The 24,534-nt window shown below is 39.1% G+C and overlaps 1 protein-coding gene across 5 annotated transcripts in view; it reads left to right on the plus strand.

Annotated features, from left to right (window-relative positions):
* Positions 1 to 24,534, plus strand: part of LOC124643345 (cullin-1) — a 38,806-nt gene that overhangs the window by 12,706 nt on the left and 1,566 nt on the right. For 3 of the 5 annotated variants that reach the window (XM_047182294.1, XM_047182293.1, XM_047182295.1), the window contains exons 3-19: positions 6,606 to 6,694; positions 8,926 to 9,037; positions 9,660 to 9,755; positions 10,342 to 10,488; positions 10,985 to 11,131; positions 11,645 to 11,824; positions 12,687 to 12,821; positions 14,916 to 15,074; positions 16,066 to 16,195; positions 16,687 to 16,820; positions 18,428 to 18,535; positions 19,932 to 20,003; positions 20,459 to 20,611; positions 21,173 to 21,291; positions 22,257 to 22,377; positions 22,975 to 23,075; positions 24,163 to 24,268. In XM_047182294.1, coding sequence (XP_047038250.1) covers positions 6,606 to 6,694; positions 8,926 to 9,037; positions 9,660 to 9,755; positions 10,342 to 10,488; positions 10,985 to 11,131; positions 11,645 to 11,824; positions 12,687 to 12,821; positions 14,916 to 15,074; positions 16,066 to 16,195; positions 16,687 to 16,820; positions 18,428 to 18,535; positions 19,932 to 20,003; positions 20,459 to 20,611; positions 21,173 to 21,291; positions 22,257 to 22,377; positions 22,975 to 23,075; positions 24,163 to 24,268 — 2,109 coding nt within the window. The remainder of the gene's footprint in view (positions 1 to 6,605; positions 6,695 to 8,925; positions 9,038 to 9,659; positions 9,756 to 10,341; positions 10,489 to 10,984; positions 11,132 to 11,644; positions 11,825 to 12,686; positions 12,822 to 14,915; positions 15,075 to 16,065; positions 16,196 to 16,686; positions 16,821 to 18,427; positions 18,536 to 19,931; positions 20,004 to 20,458; positions 20,612 to 21,172; positions 21,292 to 22,256; positions 22,378 to 22,974; positions 23,076 to 24,162; positions 24,269 to 24,534) is intronic. The other 2 variants (XM_047182297.1, XM_047182296.1) reach the window with 1 other exon arrangement.

Below are 24,534 nucleotides of genomic sequence, written 5' to 3' on the forward strand. Positions count from 1 at the left end.
GACTGATTGTTGATTTATTACTGGTTAAAAATAAGTTGAGGAAGTTGAATATGTGTATGTAACTGCAATTCTATTAATTCGTATTAGTTAATAGATATACTGGTATCTTGCTACGTGAAAGTTTGTTTTTTAGAGTTTATTTTATTCAAACACCTCAATTAAATGATTAACTTATAGTATGCTTATCCTGGTTATCTATCTCACCATGTATACTTTACTTTTGATTAGTTACCCGCATACAGTTGCAACTATTCCGCTCACCCGGGTAAAATGTAGCCTTCCTCGATAAATGGGCTATTTAACAGTGAAAGAAATTTTCAAATCAGACCAGTAGGTTCTGAGATTCGCGCCTTTAAGCAAACACAAACACACTCTTCACCTTTAAAATAATAGTATAGATAGTTTTTGTACAAGTATAGCAAATTATCATACCATCTATAAGGTTTCTCAAGCAAAACAACTACCGTCTTACCACAAAAACTTTTAAACGTCAGTTTATGCCTTGTCTAAAAAAATGTCAAATTATGACGTTGACATATGGTTCATTTTGGAGCCACATTTTTTTTAGACAAGCGTAAAACAGTGGTTAAAGTTTTTGTAGTAAGGCCACTATTGTTTAAAACCCAGACAATATTTGCCAAGGTTGTCTAAAAACTTAGGCTAAAGAATGCCCCAGACCTTGTTCGAACAGTAACCCTAAAACCCATCTGACCTTGAGTCTGACCTTGACCCCTCTAACTAAATGAGTCAAGGTCAAATTTAGCAAAAGGCTTGATAGTATTTTTTTTTCTTTGTTTGAATTTAGAAGCCACAGATTCGCAAATAGAGAGTTCAAGAACTTATGCCTTTTTAAAATAAGTAAAGAGTTTTTATTAGAGGTCAATTGATGACCAATACTTGTGTTTTTTTTTTTCAATTGAATGTTGTTTTTAATACTAGAAATATTGTGCATTTCTAAGGGTAAGATGGGAATTTTAAACTAAAGAATATGAAGGTATTTTTCATGTATTTTTTCTTTTTTATAATATTAAAATAAATTCTAGCTAAAATATAAAAGTCTGCCTTCTTATGGCGCAAAATAAGACCTTTGAAGTACATAATGTAGGTATTGAGGGTCATTGGCATCTGAAATAAAGCTGATAAAGAAATCAAGATACGATACCTAAAAAATAAGATTTAATTACCATGATATTAAAAGATATGAATGATAACGATACCGCCGTCATCTCACAACTAACATTATTTCTAGCTATATTGACTCCCACAATCCATGCAAACATTTCGCACAACATGCATTAAACGCCCAATGTTGCTGTGCCCTAACAGGGTCCACAATTGTCATTAGCCCACTATAACATCTTGTCAAATAACTTGTGGAATTCAAATAAATGATATGATTATGAATCGTTTTCTTGGTCGTTCCAATTATAATCATTCTCGATTAATGGGCTATGTAGCAGAAAACAATTTTTCTAAAAGGTTAAATCAAAGTCAAATGTTTTATTTCTAATAGGCCTTTGCAGGCTCCTATGAAACGTCACACTAGTTGCACGATGCCAAAAAGTTGGTCTCGTGGAGAAGAGCCGGCAAGAAACTCCATTAACACTCTTTTCAAAAAGTAACAAGTTCAAAAGATCTCTAGATTAAGAAGAATAAGGAAGTTCTTTAGGCGTTCTAACAAATAAACTCCTTAATATAAGTAGGTACAGATTTAGAATACCGCATTCTATCGCAAGTACCGTAATGCGTAAACAGTGACAGATTGCAAGCCCACCCGTACGGAACCAGTTCGTAAACCTTACGGGATGTAGCAGCTGTGGTTAATGCGTTTTTGTTTCTATACCGTTGTGGGTTAGACGGTTTTTTTTTGTTTTAAAGTCTAGTGGGGTTGGGTGTTAATTTGAAGTCCAAAAATCTATTAGAAGCTATTTTGGTAGATTTTAGTAAAATTATTCAGAATTCAGTATGGGAGATAAAATTCAGGTTTTTGCTCACTAAACCCACCCACGTTTCTTCTTTTTGTTCAAGAGCCACGGTAGCTCTTTCGAACAATCCCTCAGGCATGTAAGCTAAAGAAAAAAACTCAATGGTGTTCTGCAATTAAACTCCTCACACAAGTATGCGATTGGTAAATAGCCCTATACAACCCCTAAAATTGGTTTCTGCGCAGCGACTCGCGCAATGTTCCTTGACGACAAAAAGCTTGGTGGAAACTATTCCCGTTTACGTAAAGCTAAAAAGTTCCAATTAATTGCATGAAATTGTAACCACTTGAATGGAGCACCGTTTCAGAAAATACCGTCGTAACATCCTGCGTAATCTGATCGAAAACTTGTGTTTATTATTGTAAACTGTGCATCACACTGTTCTGACGTCAGACGCTTCGAATATCTCGTGTCATCGTCTAGCTGTCTGCGGATGACGTAGTGGATGCTACACGCGTGTCAGATAAAAATATATGCGTATCTATTCTGTTGTTGCAATGTTTGTTGTTACGTTTCTCAGCTGATGCTGGCAGCTTGATAAAAATATCATTACGACGAAAATCTTAACCAATTTTTCGAGATTCTGAGGCTAGGCTTGATAGTAGAACCGCTGAACTGGTTTTTTAGGAAAGTAGTTGGGGCTCAAAAACTTAAACTTTTTACGTATAGGTCACCACAAGTCATCTCCATCTTCCGAGCCTTTTGCAAACTATGTTGGGGTCGGCTTCTAGTCTCACCGGATGCAGCTAAGTACTAGTGTTTTACAAGGAGCTACTGCATATCTGACCTCCTCAACCTAGTTACTCAGGCCCCTAGGTAATACTAGGTAGGATATTTTGGAGGCAGCAAACAGCAATTTACCAAGTGAAATCGTACAATGTTAAATTCTATTCAGTAGAAATCTCTGCAAGAAAATTAAAAACATATGTCTCTCAGTCTAGATCCGGACGCGGTCTATCATCATAAACGTGCCAAGTTACGTCACTGCTATCAAATGGCTGAACTAATCATGCGTCATACAGTGATGCATTCTGTACGTAATAGAAATAATGTTTTGTAACAAGTTTGTTTAGTACCAACTTAAGACCAGGGCCGTTTTTGCTTCCTTAGTAGCTCTGGGCAACTCACTAAAATGTCGTTAATAGCTAGTGGGTATAGAAAGCGAAGCCAAGACAAATTACCGACGATGAGGCCCTGGAAACAGCCCAGAGCACCCAAAAAACAAGGAATCCTGGCTAATTTACAGCTACGCGGATAGATCGATCATAAGAAAAAGGAATGCTTCGTTCGGTCGCTCAATGGATGTGTAATTGTCTGTGTCACTTCGAGTTCCTCCGTTTTTCGGAAGGCACGTTAAATTAGTGAGAACCCGGAAGGTATTTGAACGTCTTTGGCAGTCGTTGCAGGTAGTAGAAGCTAGAATATTTGACAGCCAGCTTTACTAAGATGTATCAGGTAGCCCGGGTGACTGGGTTGACGAGATCAGATATACAGTCTCTCCATGTTAAAAAAACTAATGTATTGGTCCTCAGCTTCATTTGATTATAGTCTGGAAGACTTACCCAACATAGTTGGGAAAAGGCTAGGCAGATGATATACCGTTTCCATAACACAGTAGTTATTCGTCAAGGACATCATTATGACATTTTAAAGTGGTTCAGATACCTGTGCAAAAAAGAGATGGTGTTATACGACATCTATAGTTGCATCTCTTTCTACCAATTTTGGATCATTTCTGTTTTCTATTGGTTTGGAGACAAACTTTTGAAAGCCGCATAACTGAACCGCGTTTTTATGGCTGTAAAAAGTTGTTGTGTAAAGAGCAGTATTTGAAAGGCCTATTGATTCGAAAATCGATGTGAAAGACAAATTTTTGGCTTCTAAAAGTGAAGAGTATATTTCTAGACCACTTTACTTCCGTCCCAAAGTTATTACTTTCGGACCCGTATAAAAAGTAGCCTTTACCCTCGATAAACAAGCTATAAAAAGAAATAATAGTTAAAATTTGTTCTGTAGCTCTTGAGAGTAGCGTACTAAGTCAAAGTCAAAAACGTTTATTGAAAGTAAGCTAGTTTTTACACCACTTCAAGTCAAAATTAAAAAAGAACGGCACCTTCAGAACGTCCCTCTTTCACCATTTCCTAGCCGAAAGATGGAGCAAACAAACGGGCTCTTCAGCTTTAGAATACTCGTATTATAGTTCGGCCATTCAGAGAATGCGTTCCTGACACGTCGCGATTGAACTGACGACGTAACTTTGCAATGGCGTTGCAGTTACGATAAAAATATTTTTGCTGGTTGTTTACCGTTTTAACAATTGAGGAGCATTAAAACAACATTATTATATCAATAATCAATGAATGTTATAATTTTGTGCCAAACTGAGTGTCAAATAACTTGGTAAACAATATTTTTCTAAATCTATACTGCGCTATTACAAGGTTATGTCAGCGGTTTATATTTTGTAGTGCTGTGCTAAAAATAACAGGCAAGTATCGTAATCTGTTCTTATACAGTTATAATATAAAATAATACGTTTTGATTTTCTTTTTAAGAATTGGAAAATAATGGACTATAAGACTTAATTATAACTTTTATGAAATATAAAAATAAAACTATGACCAAACCGCATTTTTATACTTAGATTAAAAATGGTAACCCCAAATGGCGTTATGAGCCGCCATTTTGTGACGCTAAAACAGTCGTCCGTTGTCGTTTCGTGCGCATAGACCACGTTTTTCAAGTGTTTTCGATCTGTTTTTATTTGATTACCCGGCTTTTGTTAGACCGAGATATCAGGATTGATTCTGTTATTGATAATAATATAATTATACATGTAGGCGAAGATGATGATGAAGACACCACCTCCTCAAGCAAATCGGAGTCTGATTAATATTCTGTTCGCACATTCAATTCAATGTACTTGTAACAAAGAATAAATAAAACAATTTTATTATATGAATATTACCTTTTTTTGGTTTCCACTTAAATAACTAAAATATAAAACAAATGATTCCGCCAATTTAAAACGAAAATAATCTTAAAATAATGCGGCGGTTCATTTTGAAGGAACGGTAACGAACTCAGTGTTATGTTGTGCCCATCACTAGTCGTGACTAACTGATAGGTGTCAGGAACGCATTCTCTGAACGGCCGAAGTATAGTAAAGATATAGATAGATGATCTCAGTAAAGTCTAAACAAAGAAACCGATCTCAACAATTATAAAAAAAAAAAACCCAGTTTGGTAATACCTAGTCCTATGAATGACGTTACAGGAAAAATAAAATCAGTCTGCATTCTTCAATTGTTTACCTAACTGACGTAAATATCCGTATTATTGAAATAATTTTGTTATTTCATGACGGCAGCCAGTTTCATAGTTAGGGTGCATCTACACGGTGCAAGTAGCTTGCGCATACGCAGGTTACATGCATTATAAAAATGTATGAATCTAGCGATGTGATCTCGCGCATGTCATCATCTCCCGAGCCTTTTCCCAATTATGTTGGGATCGTCTTCCAATCTTACTGGATTCAGCTGAGTACCAGTGCTTTACAAGAAGCGATTGTCTATCTGACCTCCTCAACCCAGTTACCCGGGCAACCCGATACCCCTTGGTTAGACTGGCGTCAGACTTACTGGCTTCTGACTACACGTAACGACTGCCAAGGATGCACTTAGAAAAGTTGCATTGGTACTTTATTGGTATGTTTAGGCACATGCATTTTAAAAACGTACGAATCTAGCGGCTCGCGCATGTACCAAAGCAAAATACCCACCCACGTGCTCTTGTCACTTGCGCATGTTAACTTGCTCCAGCTACATGCACCGTGTAGATGTACCCTAACTGACGTTAACATCCATATTGATTTACTTTTGTTATTTCTATCCATGTCGGCAGCCAGTCTCAAAGTAATGTGTGACGAAATAAAAATTTATTTCCGCGATTCTGATCGATCAACTTTCTCTCAAGTTTTAACACGAATTTGAACTCTATTTTCAAGGTGTTAAGGATTTTATGAAATATTTATTTTGAGATACCTACCTGGCGGAATGCCAAAGTATGGCGATTTGATTATCAAAAAGTGTTCATAATTTTTGAGTTTTAGGATTTTTGAAAATTTTTAATTTGATATCTGGGTCATGTTTTGTTGCGTTTTTAATACATTTGATATGCCTACTGAAGATATTCTCTAACTGGTTTTCACTACGACAGCGCTTGCGCCTGTATATATCCTTATAGCCTAGGACTTAGGTACAAGTAACGCTGTTTTTTATTGATTATGATGATTAAAGATTTCTAAATCTTGGTTGGGGACCTCCTTGTAGTAGTTAAGATTTCTTCGAGGCGAGTTTCTTTATTTTTCAATAACTTTTTAGTATGTTCCATACTTTACGGTATATTTACTGACGATTTCAGACTATCATACGTAATTCTAGATATAATGGTTAATTAAAGTTAAGCAAACTATTTTACGAGACGTCAGCGTGTGTTTTCTTATTAGGTGGTAATTTTTATTTGGGACCAATTTACCCCTTTCCAGCTTTATGTTTTCTTTGTAATATCTTGTATAATTGTGTCAAAAACTCTATAATTATGGGGTATATATGTATATTGTTGCAGATATGGGGCGACCTACAGGAGGGCATCGAACAAGTTTACAAGAGGCAACATATGGAAAAGAAGAGATATATGGACCTGTATACGTATCCTTTTTGGAACTTTGAAAAAATGAGTTCCTTATTAAAATGCTGCCAACGCACTAGCCATTCATCAGATCTACGGGTGGCCGTACCACCAGGCTTTTTTTTTTTTTTTTTCCGCTGTGGGTTAGCAGCGGTGAGGGAGTGTCAGACTCTTACTGACTAAAAACCGTCGTGTTCCGTCATAGGCCTTTTATGTGCCAGGGCCGCGGTATCTCTTTCGAACAACCCGCAGCCCCGGCAGTTCGAACAACCCGCAGCCCCGGCAGCGTACCACCAGGCTTACGTCGGCTTCTATGCCGCTTTCATGTAATAAAAATAAAAATATCAGAGGATAACTTCAAATTCCTGTTCGAAAACGGGACAATTTTATTACCTCCTGTAAATTTCCACTTCGCTTTTCAATTATCATCATCTTCTATCTATCAGTCTTCGACATAATCATTGATGAATATCAAGGACTGATAACCGGGGTGATGCCTGGATAACTGGGTTGAGAAGGTCAGATAGTTAGGCGCTTATTGTAAAGCACTGGTACTCAGCTGCATCCGGTGAGACTGGAAGCCGTCCCCAACATAGTTGGGTAAAGACTCGGGAGATGATGAGTCCCTGATGGCGTGATCCACCTTCACCGTAACACCCCTTCATATGCCTATGATTTGATATTTTTCGGAAAATACACTGCTCAAACAATAGCGAAAGCATGCTTCTGTCCACTTCAGAATCGATTAAGGTCGAACAACGCTAAAATCCTACTGACCTTATTATTTTTGGTCGTAAGCTTTCTTCGCAATATAGAGTTAGATTTCTATCATGACCTCTAGTCCTTAATAAATCTTAGACCCAGTTGCACCATTCAACTATAACGATAACCAAACCATAACCAGATACATATATGTATACTTACCGCCCATTGGTCAAATGGGCGATAAGACACCTTCAAATGCTTAGACCTACCGTAAGAAAAAAAAACTTCCCCTTTGACGCAAAAATAAACCAAGAACAAATAATAACTACTAAACTACCGTTATAGAGTCGGACCTCTTCTACCGCGCACAAAAGAGTTTGTTTACCAAACATGCTGATGTATACTTCGCTGTTTATCCTATTGGCCAGTGGTGTTGATATCGCCATTTCAATTGTTATTAACGATATAGATATGGGCCTTGTTTATGCTTTTGTATCACGTGGTTTGAGGAACTCGTGGCTCAGTAAGACCACGGGTTGATTGATCTTGAGTAAGCAAAGCTTGATCCGTAGGTGGGTGACCATCTTTTCGTGATGAGTCTCTCCGTATTTCTGAAGGATCGTTGGTGGATGCCGGCTGTCATTTGAACATCTTTGGCAGTGGTTATAGGAAAGTCAGAAGCCAGAAAGTCTGACAACCAGTCTTACTAAGGGTTAACGGGTTGACAATTTTTAGCAATATTGCTTTTGTGTAGATTAATCATAAAGGTATATCGTTTCGCAGACGACCAAACTCATTAATTAAAGTCCAATGTTGTACATAATCTTACATATCGACATTGATAGACTATAGATAAGAAATTGTCAATGGCATGAACGTGACTAATTGATCTCACCTCATATCCTTACAATAGTTACAATACATCTGTTGTTGGAAGCTGATGCCACTAACGGGTGTTATATCATATCAATACGGTACTCTCCAACTAGATAAATTCAATATTTTTATTTAACTGTCCTAATGGTAATTTTCTACGCAATTTGTTTGAAAACGCAAGCTGTGTCGTCACAGATTTTTTACAACAAAATGTATACATTTGCTATTATTTGCATTTGCAATGTATATGCATTTTGCTTCATTGCATGGAGTTCTTCTAGAAACTAGTTTTTCTTAAAGCACGATAAACTGAAGGTTTCGGCTATCATTTCAACATCTTTGGCAGTAGTTACGGATAGTCAGAAGCCAGCAAGTCTGACAATCAAGTTTACCAAAGGGTGTTAGGTTGCCCGGGTAAAAAGCTGGTATTCAGCTGCATTTGGTTAGACTGAAAGCCGATCCCAACGTAGTTGGAAAAAGTCTAGCCAAATGATGATGATTGAAAGTGCCCTATTTTAAGATGCTTTATCACATGAAAATAATAAATTATATACTAAATTCATTTTTTACCCATTTTTACTACTCAGTTAGGGTAAGAAGACTATGTTTTTTACGATCTTACTCCCCACTCTACTTCCCCTACAATCGATAAATTCCTGACCTAAAACAGTCACGTATACAACTACTGCACATCGGTGCATCACCAGAGCGCGAGCAGCACAACCAGTGGTCGTGCCGCCAACAACAATGGCGGACGGAATGCCTATAGCGGCAAGAAACAGGTACGTTTGTTTGTAATACTTGAATATTGTGAGATGTAATCGTAATGGAAAATGCGTACGGGTATGTAATCGTAATGGAATATGAGTACGCGTATGTAATCGTAATGGAACATGATAACGGAATATATGTAATCTTAATGGAACATGAGTACGCGTATGTAATCGTAATGGAATATGAGTACGCTATGTAATCGTAATGGAATTATGACAACTACTGCACATCGATACATCACTAGAGCGCAAGCAGTGATTGCAGATTTTTTAAAATATTTGAATAGTGTTCGATGTAATCGTAATAGAAAATGATTACGGGTATGTAATCGTAATGGAACATCATTACGGGTATGTAATCGTAATGGAACATGATTACGGGTATGTAATCGTAATGGAAAATGCTTCCGGGATATATGTAATCGTAATGGAATTATAAAAGGTCTTCTACATAACACCCAATTTAAATTCCATTTTCTATAAGGGGGGTGGGTTTGTGTCTGTTTGTTACTGCATGCGGACCCAAAGAACGGATTTTAATGAAACTTGTCGGTAACATACCTTATATGTGCATCAGAATAACATATAAGCAAGAAGTAATGTTACAAAAACGTGATTTGCTTGTTTTCAGACTGGTCACGTTCAAGGTGGCGCGCAATTGGTCGGGCTCGAATTGTACAAGAGACTGAAGGAATTTCTGAGGATCTATCTCATCAATTTACTCCAGGTATGTTCTGTTCTCCTGGTACTTTGAAACTTGGCATACATTGATCAGTTGCTTAACCTTTTCCCAACAATGTTGAGGTTCGGCTTACAGTCTTACTGGATGCAGCTGAGCGCCAGTGTTTTACATGGAGCAATTGCCTATCTGACCTCCTCAACCCAGATAACAATCTATCTTCATAGGCGTCGAAGCCAATCGTAGGCCACGGCGGCTGTTCTCGTATAACCAGATCAGCCAGCTGCACAGGACATATTATAGTGCACAAGCATTTGCTTGGACACAGGTGCACTCACTATTCCTTCACTCTCATAGCGCGATGGGACGATAATCCGACATGTCTACTCACTTTACTTCTATTATAATGCTGATGAGTTTGTTTGTTTGTTACTACTAAATATTGGACCGAATAAAATAAAAATATTGTTATATAGCCCATTTATAGAAAGAGAAGAAACTAAACAGTTTTTTCTAAAAAGGAGTTGAAAATCCTAGATTCATCATTTCCCGAGCTTTTTCCCAAAGCGATCGTTATTCCTTAACGACAAAAATTTTGACGCGAGCTACACTAACAAAGTAATGCTTATTTCAGAATGGCGCCGAGCTAATGGGCGAAGATGTGCTAGCGTTCTACACTAAACAGTGGGAGGAGTACCAGTTCTCTTCCCGGGTGTTGAACGGCGTCTGCGCCTACCTCAACAGGCACTGGGTCAAGCGCGAGTGCGAGGAGGGACGGAAGGTAATTATTATTAAAATAAAAAATATCTTTTACGATCGATATCCAACTAAGTTTCAATCACGACTCAATTACGATTGAAGCGTATGTATTTCTTTTAAATAAACGTTTTTATACTCTTCTGTGATTCAATAATTTATCACACTATCAAATGATTTACGATTGCAATATGATTGTGGAGCAGACTTCCCTATAGACCGAATGGCAAACCATTGAAATGCCATTGGAATACGATTGGTCTTATATTAGTAGCAGAATGTCCGCTAAGGTTAAAACTGCTATTGAGATTCAATTGTCTTCCAATTGTCACATCATTAACTTAACAGAATCGAGCCCCTGATCTTTTCGGGCAGATAAGATGCAAAAATATAATATTTTGTAGTCTGTAGCCTTATATCTTTAATTTTGTTTGTATTATTAATTTTTCCGTTCTTATCTGTGCGTTGTGAGAATAAATAAATTTTCTTTCTTTCTAATCTTCCTTTATCATTTTTCCCAGGGTATCTACGAGATCTACCAGCTGGCTCTCGTGACGTGGCGCGACAATTTATTCCAGCGACTCAACAAGCAAGTCACTAACGCCGTGCTCAAGCTCATCGAGAGAGAACGTAATGGAGAAACTATTAATACGAGGCTTGTTTCTGGAGTGAGTATTATCTTCTAAATGAATGAATTCAGTAATATGCCTAAAAACGAATCAAAAGTCTGGCAAAGACTATATTGAAAAGCGTGTTAAAATTGGTTCAGCCAAACGTACATACACACAGAAACTCTTTGGTAGCCCGTCTTCTTACAGCAAGCTCAATACTTCCTACTGATACATATTATAATTGCGAAAGATTATATACCTAAATGGATCTTTGTTCCTCTTTCGCCCAAAATTACTGGATGGATTTTTATGATTCAAAAGCTACTGGAGCAATTTCAAAAATTCCTTCAGTAATAGATAAATAAGGCATAGACTATTTATGTGGGTGCTAGGAGTAGTTCCCATGCGGTGAACGATGGTGAAAACTGTTATATTTCATTGTTGGGATGGCATACTATCCCCCAGTGACAAAGGCTATATTTTATCTACTTTAAGAAATAAGCGATATATATAATAACACCATACCACTTTAGTACCACCCAAAAACTCACAACCCGCTCTACTTTGCAGGTAATCAACTGCTACGTAGCTTTAGGCCTAAACGAGGATGACACATCGGCCCGCGGCCAGAACCTCGTGGTGTACAAGGACACCTTCGAGGCTGTCTTCCTCGAGGACACGGAGAGGTTCTACACCAGGGAGAGCACTGACTTCCTCAGGAACAATCCTGTCACCGAGTATATGATCAAGGTAAGCCATCTGGCTAGCCTTTTCCCAACTACGTCAGGGTCGGCTCCCAGCTACATTACTCCCGAACTTGGATGCAGCTGAGTACCAGTGTCTTACAAGGAGCGACTGCCTATCTGACCTCAACCCAGTTACCCCGGCAACCTGACACCCCTTGGTCATGGTTGTGTTCCTCAAAGACACTGAGAGGTTCTCCGCTAGTCATTATGTTCTCCATGGTCTGAATGAGGATGACACATTGGCTTGCGGCCAGAACCTCGTGGTGTACAAGGACACCTTCGAGGCTGTCTTCCATGAGGACACGGAGAGGTTCTACACCAGGGAGAGCACTGACTTCCTCAGGAACAATCCCGTCACCGAGTATATGATCAAGGTAAGGGGTCAGGTGCCAAGCCTTTTCCCAATTTTATGTCGGGGCCAAGATTCCAGTCTCACTGGATCCAGTTGAGTACCAGTGTGCCACATGGAAATGTCAAAAAATTAAGACATTGATCTTCATTCTCCGGCTTTTACCCCAATTTTATTTGTGGTCAGTGCAGCATGTTCTCTTCTTCCATACTCTTCTATCTGTTGTTATATGGAGTGAAAAGGGAAACATTGTTGGTTATATCATTATCACTACGTAGTATCAAAGTCGCTTTCAGTCCCGTTATACGCTTAAATCTCAAAACTATGCAACTGATTTTCATGCGGATTTATTTTTATAGATTGAGTGATTAAAGTGGAAGGTTTATATGTACATACATTACATACAATTATACAAATAGTGTCATACAAATACTGTTATCCCCTGCGAGGCCGGAGCGGGTCGCTAGTTTTTTTTATATAATCCTGCTATTTATCCTGTATGTTTGTCTGTCCCCAGGCCGAGCAGCGCCTACAAGAGGAGCAGCGACGAGTGCAGGTGTACCTGCACGAGACCACCATGGAGCGGCTCGCCAAGACCTGCGACCGCGTGCTCATAGAGAAACATCTCGAGATCTTCCATGCCGAGTTCCAGGTGTGTACTGTTCCCAGGGCCTTCCGGGTTGCGGGACCGGGGCCCTGGTACATAATAGGCTTGCGAAGGAACATGATGGGGTTATCGTCAGTAAAAGTCTGACACTCTCTCGACTAATCGACATATATTAACACTTTCGATGCCCAGCACCCGGGATTCGAGTCGAACCATAGTTTATTCCTTATGCCCGCAACCCGAATACCGAGTCGTCGCTATGTGTAGCTATAGATGCATGTGCTCATGCCCAGGACCCGAATAACGAGTCCATAGCTAAGTAAGCTGTAAGGGTTGTCAAAAGTCATCATCCTCCGAGCCTTTTTCCCAATCATGTTGGGGTCGGCTTCCAGTCTAACCGGATTCAGCTGAGTACCAGTGCTTTACAAGAAGCGACTGCCTATCTGACCTCCTCAACCCAGTTACCCGGGCAACCCGATACCCCTTGGTTAGACTGGTGTCAGACTTACTGGCTTCTGACTACCCGTAACGACTGCCAAGGATGTTCAATGACAGCCGGGACCTACAGTTTAACGTGCCATCCGAAACACAGCCAATGGTGTCTAAGATATACTTAGAAAGTACATACAGACTTAGAAAAGTTGCATTGGTACTTGCCTGACCTGGGATCGAACCCGCGCCCTCATACTTGAGAGATTGGTCCTTTACCCACTAGGCCACCACGACTTTTGTTAAGGGTTGTCAAAAGTAAATAAATGAAATCAATTGAAAAAACATCGCTTTAGTTTATAACGGATTAGAAAACGTAAATTGGTATTATTCCATCCAGTTATTGCTTCACTCCAGTATTGTATTAATTTGGTACATGCGTACTTAGGTTAGATCTTGTTTGATGTTAGTAATAATGCGCTCACGCGCGCCATCTATTGATGTATGTCCAAATCAAGAGACGTTAAATTCGCAAAGATAATCCTTGCCTAATATAAATGGGAAATAAATTTATTATTAGGTCAAAGTAATATAAAAATACTAGTGTTTACAGCTAAATCACATATCATTTACAAAATATGAGAAGAATTACGGATTTCAAAGGTTTTTGAAAGTATCTCATTTGGGGATCTCTTTGAAAATATTAATCGTTTGCCGAAAACTTTTTTTAAAGTTAAAACAAAAGTGCATCTATCGCCTTTTGTGCAATAACGAGATTTATGGTTCTTTATCTCTGGCCCGTAAAATGACAAACAAAGCGCGTCGGCATGTTTTTTGAGATTACGAGTATTTAAACTAAAAACTAGATACTTATTTTCTTTGTTATCCTATGCAGGTGTTAAAACAAAGCACGTCGGCGTTGTATTGATTAAAAGAAAAGCTTACAGAAACATGTAGATAAATCATATTAAGTAAATCTGTTCTAACATAATGTACGTTAAAATTAAAAAAATAGTCTCTTTAACAACATAATAAATTAAATAACAAGACGGGATTTATTTTCTTTATTCTGATCAAAAATGCACAATAATTATATTCTAGTAAATTATTTTGGTAGTATTTAGGTACGCTCGGTGGGCGGGGCTTAAGTGAACCCGGACGCCGGGTTTTCGGGCATAAGGGTCCCGTTCCGATACAATTGCGCTGTTGGACTCGAATACCGGGTTGTTATGTAATTATGCAAAATATTTTTGGGCATGTGGATAGGAATTGCATAGGTGAGCTGGGCAGCGAAAGTGTTAACCAGTCATTGATATACAAAAACCCAAGATGCAGTCTCGAATATCTCAGTAACTATCGAAAGGGTCCTCGAACACTAATTCTGTCTCTTTCTATAATGTACAAGCATACGTTATTGCAAGTTCAACTTTACACGAATTGCTTAAAGTCGTTATAACAACGCACTGTAGTTAAAACAAAAAAAAATTACGACCGAAGTGGTCGGCTAGGACAAAGAAAATGAGTGCACAATTCTGAATGTTGCGCTCATTTTGTGAGGACGTTTTTGAGACGTTGAGTGTGCATCTTGGGTTTTTGTATATCAATGTTGTCACGTCAAACTACCGTCCGTAGACCGACTTTACAGACAACCAATTTCTTTTTAGTTTTTCGTCATATATTTCGCATTAAAATGGATCTTCCTTCTCACAGAAACTCCTGGACGGCGAGAAGAACAGCGACCTAGGGCGTATGTATGCCCTAGTGGCGCGGATCCCGGACGGGCTGTGCGAGCTGCGCCGCCTGCTCGAGCACCACATCCACGCGCAGGGGCTGCAGGCCATCGACAAGTGCGGCGAGTGTGCACATACTGTACGTATACTGAGCAACACATCCACGCGCAGGGGCTGCAGGCCATCGACAAGTGCGGCGAGTGTGCACATACTGTACGTATACTGAGCAACACATCCACGCGCAGGGGCTGCAGGCCATCGACAAGTGCGGCGAGTGTGCACATACTGTACGTATACTGAGCAACACATCCACGCGCAGGGGCTGCAGGCCATCGACAAGTGCGGCGAGTGTGCACATACTGTACGTATATGGAGAAAAAAATCGTAGAAAATCTCTAAAAGTGGTTGTAACTTGGGAGCCACAAAGTTTGCAAAACATAGAGAAGATCTTCAAATTATAGCAGGAACACGAGAGAATTCGTCGTGGCAAGATAGTCATCATCATCATCCACAAACCGACCGCGTCAAGCGTTCTTATGATCGATCTGCACGATTTTGACTTACAGCCATTCCTAATATTTTATCTCTCCGTGGATTTGCTTACTCTAGTAAGCATATCTATCTATATATATAAAAATGAAACCCCCTTTCCGTTGTCACGACATAACATGAAAACGGCTTGACCGATTTGGTTGAAAATTAGAGGGGAGGGATTTAGACCCGGGAGAAGGTTTTAGAATAGTTTTTGTCACCATCCGGCTACGGGACGCGGGTGAAACCGCGGGCGGAAGCTAGTAATATATACATAAATGTAGATTGAGTTTTGAGATAAGTCAGATACGAGAAATGTGAAATTTCTTTCTCTAGTAAGTAAACAGATAGAATCGGCCATTAGCCACTTTGCGCTATCAAATATAGCGCTAGGCTTATGCTTGGTCAATGCAGCCAGTCTTCCGGACACGTTTCCAGAGGTTAGTGATGAGGAGGAACACTTCGACGCCTAATCAATATTCTTTTATATTTTTGTATTTAGTATTTTATTTTTTAGATGAGATGATGATGTACATATTTGATTGGAAATAATTACATAAAATATTCAAAACTTACTAAAATGTATGTTTTTACTTCAGGACCCCAAAGTATACGTATCAACAATCCTGGAGGTACACAAGAAGTACAACGCTCTGGTGCTGGTCGCCTTCAACAACGACTCCGGCTTCGTGGCCGCGCTCGACAAGGCTTGCGGACGGTTTATTAACAGTTAGTATTAGCTAAATATTAGTATTTTTAACCTTACTTACCGTAATCATAAAAATTTACTGTAAAAAACATGAAGAAGAATATAGAAGTCGGTGTCTACAAGTCTGTTGATTGTGTTTATTTCGCAGACTTCTAGACACATCTCAAAAATATTTTTTTTTTCTCTGTCAGTGTTTTGTGAAGTCGGTTATATATTTTTCTTATTAGAAGGATTTTGACAAAATGTTTGGGATTTTAAAATCTGAGGTATCAAAATGTTGAACAAAACGAGGATTTTATTTTACGCGGGTGCAACAGCTCGCAAAATCTGGATCTTCATTATATGACTGACCGACTGATCATCAGCGGTTTCACCCGCGTCCCCGAAGTAAAAGTATTATTTCTAAGTCAATAGATTAAATAAAACAAACTATTTAAATTTATGATATAGGTACAAGGTAATAAGACATGATTACACACATTTAACATACATATTAAATTTCTTCTCCCAGGTAACGCAGTGACAAAGGCAGCCAACTCCTCATCCAAGAGTCCGGAGCTCCTCGCGAAATACTGCGACCTGCTGCTGAAGAAGTCCAGCAAGAACCCCGAGGAGGCTGAGCTCGAAGACACGCTCAATCAAGTCGTAAGTTATCCGGCTAGCCGTTTCCTATCAATCGGTCCTGCGCTTGATCTCTCTCCGGTGCTTTCGGATTGTCGTCCCATCGCGCTATGAGAGTGAAGGAATAGTGAGTGCACCTGTGTCCAAGCAAATGCTTGTGCACTATAATATGCCCTGCGCAGCTGGCTGATCTCCTTACATGAGAACAGCCGCCGCGCCGTAGCTGAACATCATCAGAGATAAGAAGTAGTGGATAAGTATTATCGACAAGGTTAAGAAATAGTGGTTATGATAAGTCAATCATTTACATTAGTAAAAAAATATTTAACTTGTTTTTTTTTTTTTTTTATTAAAAAAAGAAATTTAATATTAATTGCGAAAATAATTGTTACCTAAAAATTATGTACAATTATACTTCGGCCGTTCAGAGAATGCGTTCCTGACACCTATCAGTTAGTCACGACTAGTGATGGGCACAACATAACACTGAGTTCGTTACCGTTCCTTCAAAATGAACCGCCGCATTATTTTAAGATTATTTTCGTTTTAAATTGGCGGAATCATTTGTTTTATATTTTAGTTATTTAAGTGGAAACCAAAAAAAGGTAATATTCATATAATAAAATTGTTTTATTTATTCTTTGTTACAAGTACATTGAATTGAATGTGCGAACAGAATATTAATCAGACTCCGATTTGCTTGAGGAGGTGGTGTCTTCATCATCATCTTCGCCTACATGTATAATTATATTATTATCAATAACAGAATCAATCCTGATATCTCGGTCTAACAAAAGCCGGGTAATCAAATAAAAACAGATCGAAAACACTTGAAAAACGTGGTCTATGCGCACGAAACGACAACGGACGACTGTTTTAGCGTCACAAAATGGCGGCCCATAACGCCATTTGGGGTTACCATTTTTAATCTAAGTATAAAAATGCGGTTTGGTCATAGTTTTATTTTTATATTTCATAAACGTTATAATTAAGTCTTATAGTCCATTATTTTCCAATTCTTAAAAAGAAAATCAAAACGTATTATTTTATATTATAACTGTATAAGAACAGATTACGATACTTGCCTGTTATTTTTAGCACAGCACTACAAAATATAAACCGCTGACATAACCTTGTAATAGCGCAGTATAGATTTAGAAAAATATTGTTTACCAAGTTATTTGACACTCAGTTTGGCACAAAATTATAACATTCATTGATTATTGATATAATAATGTTGTTTTAATGCTCCTCAATTGTTAAAACGGTAAACAACCAGCAAAAATATTTTTATCGTAACTGCAACGCCATTGCAAAGTTACGTCGTCAGTTCAATCGCGACGTGTCAGGAACGCATTCTCTGAATGGCCGAACTATAGTACCTGAAAATGTCGTAACACGAAATTCAAAATTTTAATTTGTCCTTGTTAGGTCCAAGTTCACAGACAAATAAAAAATATTTTCTCAAATATTTTTTTACTATATTTAGGTTTTAAAGTAAACAGTTGTTTTATAAAAAAACGGACGTTTATGATGTCTGTGAACGTAAAAACATTTTTGTGCGTCACAGTCTATAGCAATCACGTCGTGATCCACAAACAAACATTAACAAAGCATACTTTCTCCCGCAGATGGTTGTGTTCAAATACATAGAAGACAAGGACGTGTTCCAGAAGTTCTACAGCAAGATGCTCGCCAAGCGTCTCGTGCAACACATGTCGGCTAGCGATGACGCTGAGGTTAGTATTTGTCGTTATATGTGTTTATACTGCGGTTTTATTTATTTATTTATTGCACACTTAACAATAAATATATATGTAGGGAGTAGCCCCACATCAGGAGTTAGGAACTAGGAATGTGTTACAGTTTATCATAGAATCATCACGGTAGGCGTGAGTATATCGGGCGAGGAGAATAAAATTCACTGTTACAATACCATCAGCGTTTTAATCACACTTCGAAGCTTAACAACCAATAATTCTCAATAATCATGTAAAATAGGAAATACAGAACTCCATCGACACGCCACAGATCTCGTGACCACCATTCGCAATGCCCGAACCAATCTGACTGACTGACTGTCATTAGAAACAAAAGGAACGGTTGTCATTACTTTTCTAGGCTGCCAGTGCTCAGTGTTGTGTCAAGAGCGAGACGTACCATGAGCCTACAATAAAACTCCTTGGACGATTCCCATTGCATCTAACACTCTTTGGAGAACCACCACGATTTAACGAAGCGCCGTCATATATAAAGAATTAAGGCAGTTAATGTACAACGGCGAGCTTAACCCAGAATTAGATTCTCTTACAGCTAACCTTAAAGCCATAGAGAGATTTGATAGTGGTAGGGTAGATAAAAAAAAAGTGGTTTGTCCGTGTTTTGAGGGAAATATTTTATGTATAGAGTTAAAAATAAAGGTTGACTAGCTGTTTCACGTTACGTGGATATAAAAGTAGTTTGGATCTGTTTCTAGAATGTTAATGTCACTTATCACAATAACAAATATCTCAATCGGCTCAGCCGTTCGGCATAAAAGCCTAACAAAGAAAAAATAACGCTTTTATGAAATAGTAAGGAGGTCACGCGTAAATAAGAAATAAATATTGTCCTATACTATTTTTAATGAATTGGAATTAATTTGATTTTAAAAGTCGTGGTGGCCTAGTGGGCAAAGAACCAACCTCTCGAGTAAGAGGGCGCGGGTTCGATTCCAGGTCAGGCAAGTACCAATGCAACTTTTCTAAGTTTGTATGTACTTTCTAAATATACCTTAGACACCAATGACTGTGTTTCGGACGGCACGTTAAACTGTAGGTCCCGGCTGTCATTGAACATCCTTGGCAGTCGTTACGGGTAGTCAGAAGCCAGTAAGTCTGACACCAGTCTAATCAAGGGGTATCGGGTTGCCCGGGTCACTGGGTTGAGGAGGTCAGATAGGCAGTCGCTTCTTGTAAAGCATTGGTACTCAGCTGAATCCAGTTAGACTGGAAGCCGACCCCAACATAGTTTGGGAAAAGGCTCGGAGGATGATGGAATTAATTTGATTTATGTGGAATACATTTTTTTCCGACTTCGTTTAAATAAGAGTACAAGCCGCGGAAGTTTATAAACCTCAACTTTTTTTATTTGCAGGCATCGATGATCTCAAAACTGAAGCAAGCATGCGGATTCGAGTATACGAGCAAACTACAGAGAATGTTCCAGGTTTGTACCAATTCAGAGCAAAATTATGATGTAATTCTTGCCCATCCTAGAGCCAGTTCGAAACTAAACGAATACTATAGTTATCGGCACGGATATTGAGCTCTCGGCGGAAGAGTGGGGATCGCTTTGCGCACTGTACACTTAAGGCAATAAAGCAATAAATCACTTCTGCGCAGGTGAAGGTCAGGGCTCAATATCCTTGCCGATGATTATACAAGAACTATCAGACCTGCCTATACGATCGGACAAAACGTCCACTGTTGGACAAATACTTCCCCAAAGAACCTTAAAATATATTTGATCCTCCAATTAGTGTCGGGGCTTCTTATTAAGATAGAAATTAACTGGCGTTATCTAGTTTCAAAACTTTTGACATGTCAATATGATTTTGTATCACTTATTTACGATACTGAAGTACTATAGGTAAAATAACCATAAAATTCGTCAAATTCCAGGACATAGGAGTATCTAAAGACCTGAACGAGAACTTCCGCAAACACATGTCGAACAGCTCAGAACAGCCTCTACACATCGACTTCAGCATCCAGGTGCTGTCGTCCGGCTCCTGGCCCTTCCAGCAGTCCTCGTGCTTCCAGCTGCCCACTGAAGTGAGTACATAGAATAGCCTGAAAATCAGCAATGTTTGAAAGTCAAAAGATTCGTAAGTAAGGAAGTTCTAAAAAACACCTGTCCTGCATCATCTGATGTGGCCATCTCAACATGGTGTCCCCAGCGGGGCCTAGCAGGGCCAAAGCTTGTCGGAGCTGCGGGATTGTACGCGCGAGCTACCCCGGCCCTGGTGTATGCTCCAGAAGGAACATGGTGGGTTTAGTCAGTAAGAGTTTGTTACTCCCTCACGCTGCATCCACAGCGGGATGGATCATTTGATTTTTCTCATAAAAAAGCATATAGTGTAAAACGGAAATGTGGTATATCCTACGGGTGTTGGTAGAACAAAACTCCAGTAACTTCGTAGCTAATAAGTATAATAGTGGACTGTATAAATGACAACACTTAGGAATGACCGAATTAACATTCTAAAGGTTTACTTTTCTAAAACTCTCGAAGCCTGAAATTGAGATGGTACTGCCACTTTTTCTTCTATAATATAACTATGTAATAACGATTCTGTTTTAATATATTAATGTTCCCTTTATTGATATTTCCAGTTGGAGCGATCAGTGCACAGGTTCACGACGTTCTACTCGTCGCAGCACTCGGGCCGCAAGCTCAACTGGCTCTACAACATGAGCAAGGGGGAACTCGTCACCAACTGCTTTAAGAACAGGTACGTTGTTTACCACATATTTGGGGGTCAAACGACCTTATTACTAAGGCATTGCTGCCTATCTGTTCGGTCTGTCCATCCATCTAACAGTAGAATTTTTTACATATTATTATGATGCACTATTGTTGCCACCTCAACAACCAATACTCAAATCATCTCCCGAGCCTTTTCTCAACTATGTAGGGGTCGGCTTCCAGTCTAACTTGATGTAGCTGAGTACTATTGTGCCACGTGAAGCGACTGCCTGTCTGACCTCCTCAGCCCAGTTTCCCGGGCAACATGATTAGCCGCAGTAAGTCTGGTTTTCATATGTACTGGCTTCTGACTACCCGTAACGACTGCTAAGGTAATTGTTCAATGCCAGCGAGGATCTACAGTTTGATGTGCTCTCCGAATCAAAACATTGGTGTCTAAGATATACATAGAAAGTACATACATGTACTTAGAAAAGTTGTATTGATACTTGCTTGACTAAAAATCGAACACATACACTCACTTAAGAGGTTGGTTCTTTAGCCACTAGGCCACCACGACTTATTATCATTATGTAATCAATTAAATAATAATTGTATTGATTTGTAATTTATTGTATTGTATTGTATTATTTGTATTTATATAATTTGTAATTTAAAATTATATTTGTATTGATTTTATCAAGATTGTTTACCTTTAGTTAAGTGCCTGCTCAAGGAGTATTGTTTACATCAATTATAGTTCGGCCATTCAGAGAATGCGTTCCTGACACGTCGCGATTGAACTGACGACGTAACTTTGCAATGGCGTTGCAGTTACGATAAAAATATTTTTGCTGGTTGTTTACCGTTTTAACAATTGAGGAGCATTAAAACAACATTATTATATCAATAATCAATGAATGTAGTTACGTCGTCAGTTCAATCGCGACGTGTCAGGAACGCATTCTCTGAATGGCCGAACTATAATTGTTATTATACTTATAATTGCAGATACACATTGCAAGCGAGCACGTTCCAAATGGCGGTGCTGCTTCAGTACAACGACAACACCTCGTGGACGGTCAGCCAGCTCGAGCAGCACACCGGGATCAAGGGGGACTTTCTCATACAGGTATATTGTATACGATTTTATCTTAGCTTATATTATAAAGCTGAATGAAGAGTTTGTATATTATTTTTGAAAACGTTAATCTCAGGAAAAATTGTTCATTGCTACATAGCTAATTTATCATAGGCCAGTTTTTAAAGTACGAGTGAAAATAGCATTTAAAAAAATCTAATAATCATCTGAATATGGCCCGTGGTTATTGTTTTTCTGTGAAGCTTTTTCCCAACCCTGTTGGGGTCGGCTTCCAGTCTAACCTTATGCTGCTGAGTAACAGTGTTTACAAGGAGCGACTGCCTATCTGATCTCAACCCAGGATCGTAGCGTCTAAAAATAGGCAGCTATATGTAGTCCTACTGACTATACAATAATATGGTACTGTCGAACTGATCTGATGTTGGAGCCGGAAGATAGCCATGGGCATTCCATGATGAAGTATCTTATCATAGCCATGCTTAGACATCTTAGAAAGGTCTTGTAATGAACTTTGACCGTACATTTAGAAAAGCATGTTTTTCTTGTGTTTATTACTGCATACTTGATATTTTTATACTATGTTTTTATACCAGCTATTGTTTTTACATAACATATTATTATTTTCAGGTGCTACAAATTCTGTTGAAAGCCAAGCTGTTGGTCTGTCAGGACGACGAGTCGGAACTCACCGAGTCGTCCGTCGTCGATCTTTACGTAGGTTATAAGAAGTAAGTACACAAAGTTTTATTCATATTAAAATTTATTTAAAACGCTAAACGGTAGTTAAGTACTAAAATACGTAGTATGTAAAAAATTCTACTAGAAAGGTGCGTGAAGTTGTCGATCAATATTTCAGTTTAATTTCGTCGCTGCACAGAATTTCTTTTAGGCATTATCATGGTGAACAAAATGTCATAACGAATATTCTATAAAGTAACGCGACAAAATGCGGGTGTTGGGGGGACGCCTTCTATGGAATCTGTCCATTATTTACAAAATAAAATCGTCAATCATTTAGGACCAATCTTTGAAATATTGGTTTCGATTTGACAAGTAAGGGTGCATCCACATCTGGCGAATGTGCAGCTCGCGAGCCATTTGCTCGCTGCCCGCGAGCTGCGCGCGTGCTGTTAAAGCTGCGTCCTAAGGCTGTGTCTACGCTAGGAGAGCCGAGCACGAGCGGAGCACGCGCCGAACACAATTCGTCTAGTGTGGACCAACTTACAAGCCTCTAACGAGAGCGCAAGAGCATTTCGTTCGTGCTCGGCTGCGTCGGTTTTTCACGAACACAAAGTGATTTCCTAACAGTGATCGTTGTAGGTTCGATGTACGTCCACACTTGACGTCGCGAACGACAAGCCGAGAACGGCTTCGCTTGTGCTTCGCTCGTGCTCGATTCGTCTAGCGTAGACCCGCCTTAAGCGCCGCACGCGCGCGACGTCTGCCATCTTCGATAGTACTGAGCCAATATACGGAACTGTAAGGGCGAGAACTGAGTGCGCGCAGGTCGCGCGCTGTATGCGAGCCTCGCATGAGTTGCGCTAAAGACAAGCACCGAACTATTACAGTGACTGCACGCGCGCAGCTCGCGGACAGCGAGCAATCGGCTCGCGAGCTGCACATTCGCGGCACATTCGCCAGATGTGGATGCACCCTTACAAGTGTCTGTTGAAGTAAAGAAGCGAGATTGAAACATTCGTTGACGTCATTATTCATATGCTTCTTAAGAGTTTCATTTCTTCCTTTCAACTATACAAACTTATCAGTAGGTAAAATGTAATTCTATATTAAATGTGTATTTATCTGTTTTATTAGCAAAAAGCTGCGCGTGAACATCAACATCCCGCTGAAGACCGAGCTGAAGGTGGAACAGGAAGCCACGCACAAACATATTGAGGAGGACAGGAAGATGCTCATACAGGTACATAGTTGTTTACTAGTAATGTGTCCCGGTTTCGCCTAAGTGTCTGTGTTAAAAAGTGTCTGTGTTAAAAAGAAGAGTTGGTTTATTTACTTGAACCCACTAATTTTTAGAAATAACTAACTAAATGACTACGGGCTCATTTTTTGAACGGGTTCTCACTAAATACACGAAAAAAATCATTTCACTTATGAGAAGCGACACTATCTATGCATGGCATAAATGCTGTTTTTATAAGAATTCGTTAAGAAGTTGAGTGTGCGATC

Source organism: Helicoverpa zea, chromosome 27 (genome assembly GCF_022581195.2).
Source record: "Helicoverpa zea isolate HzStark_Cry1AcR chromosome 27, ilHelZeax1.1, whole genome shotgun sequence".
Classification (NCBI taxonomy): Eukaryota; Metazoa; Arthropoda; class Insecta; order Lepidoptera; family Noctuidae; genus Helicoverpa; species Helicoverpa zea.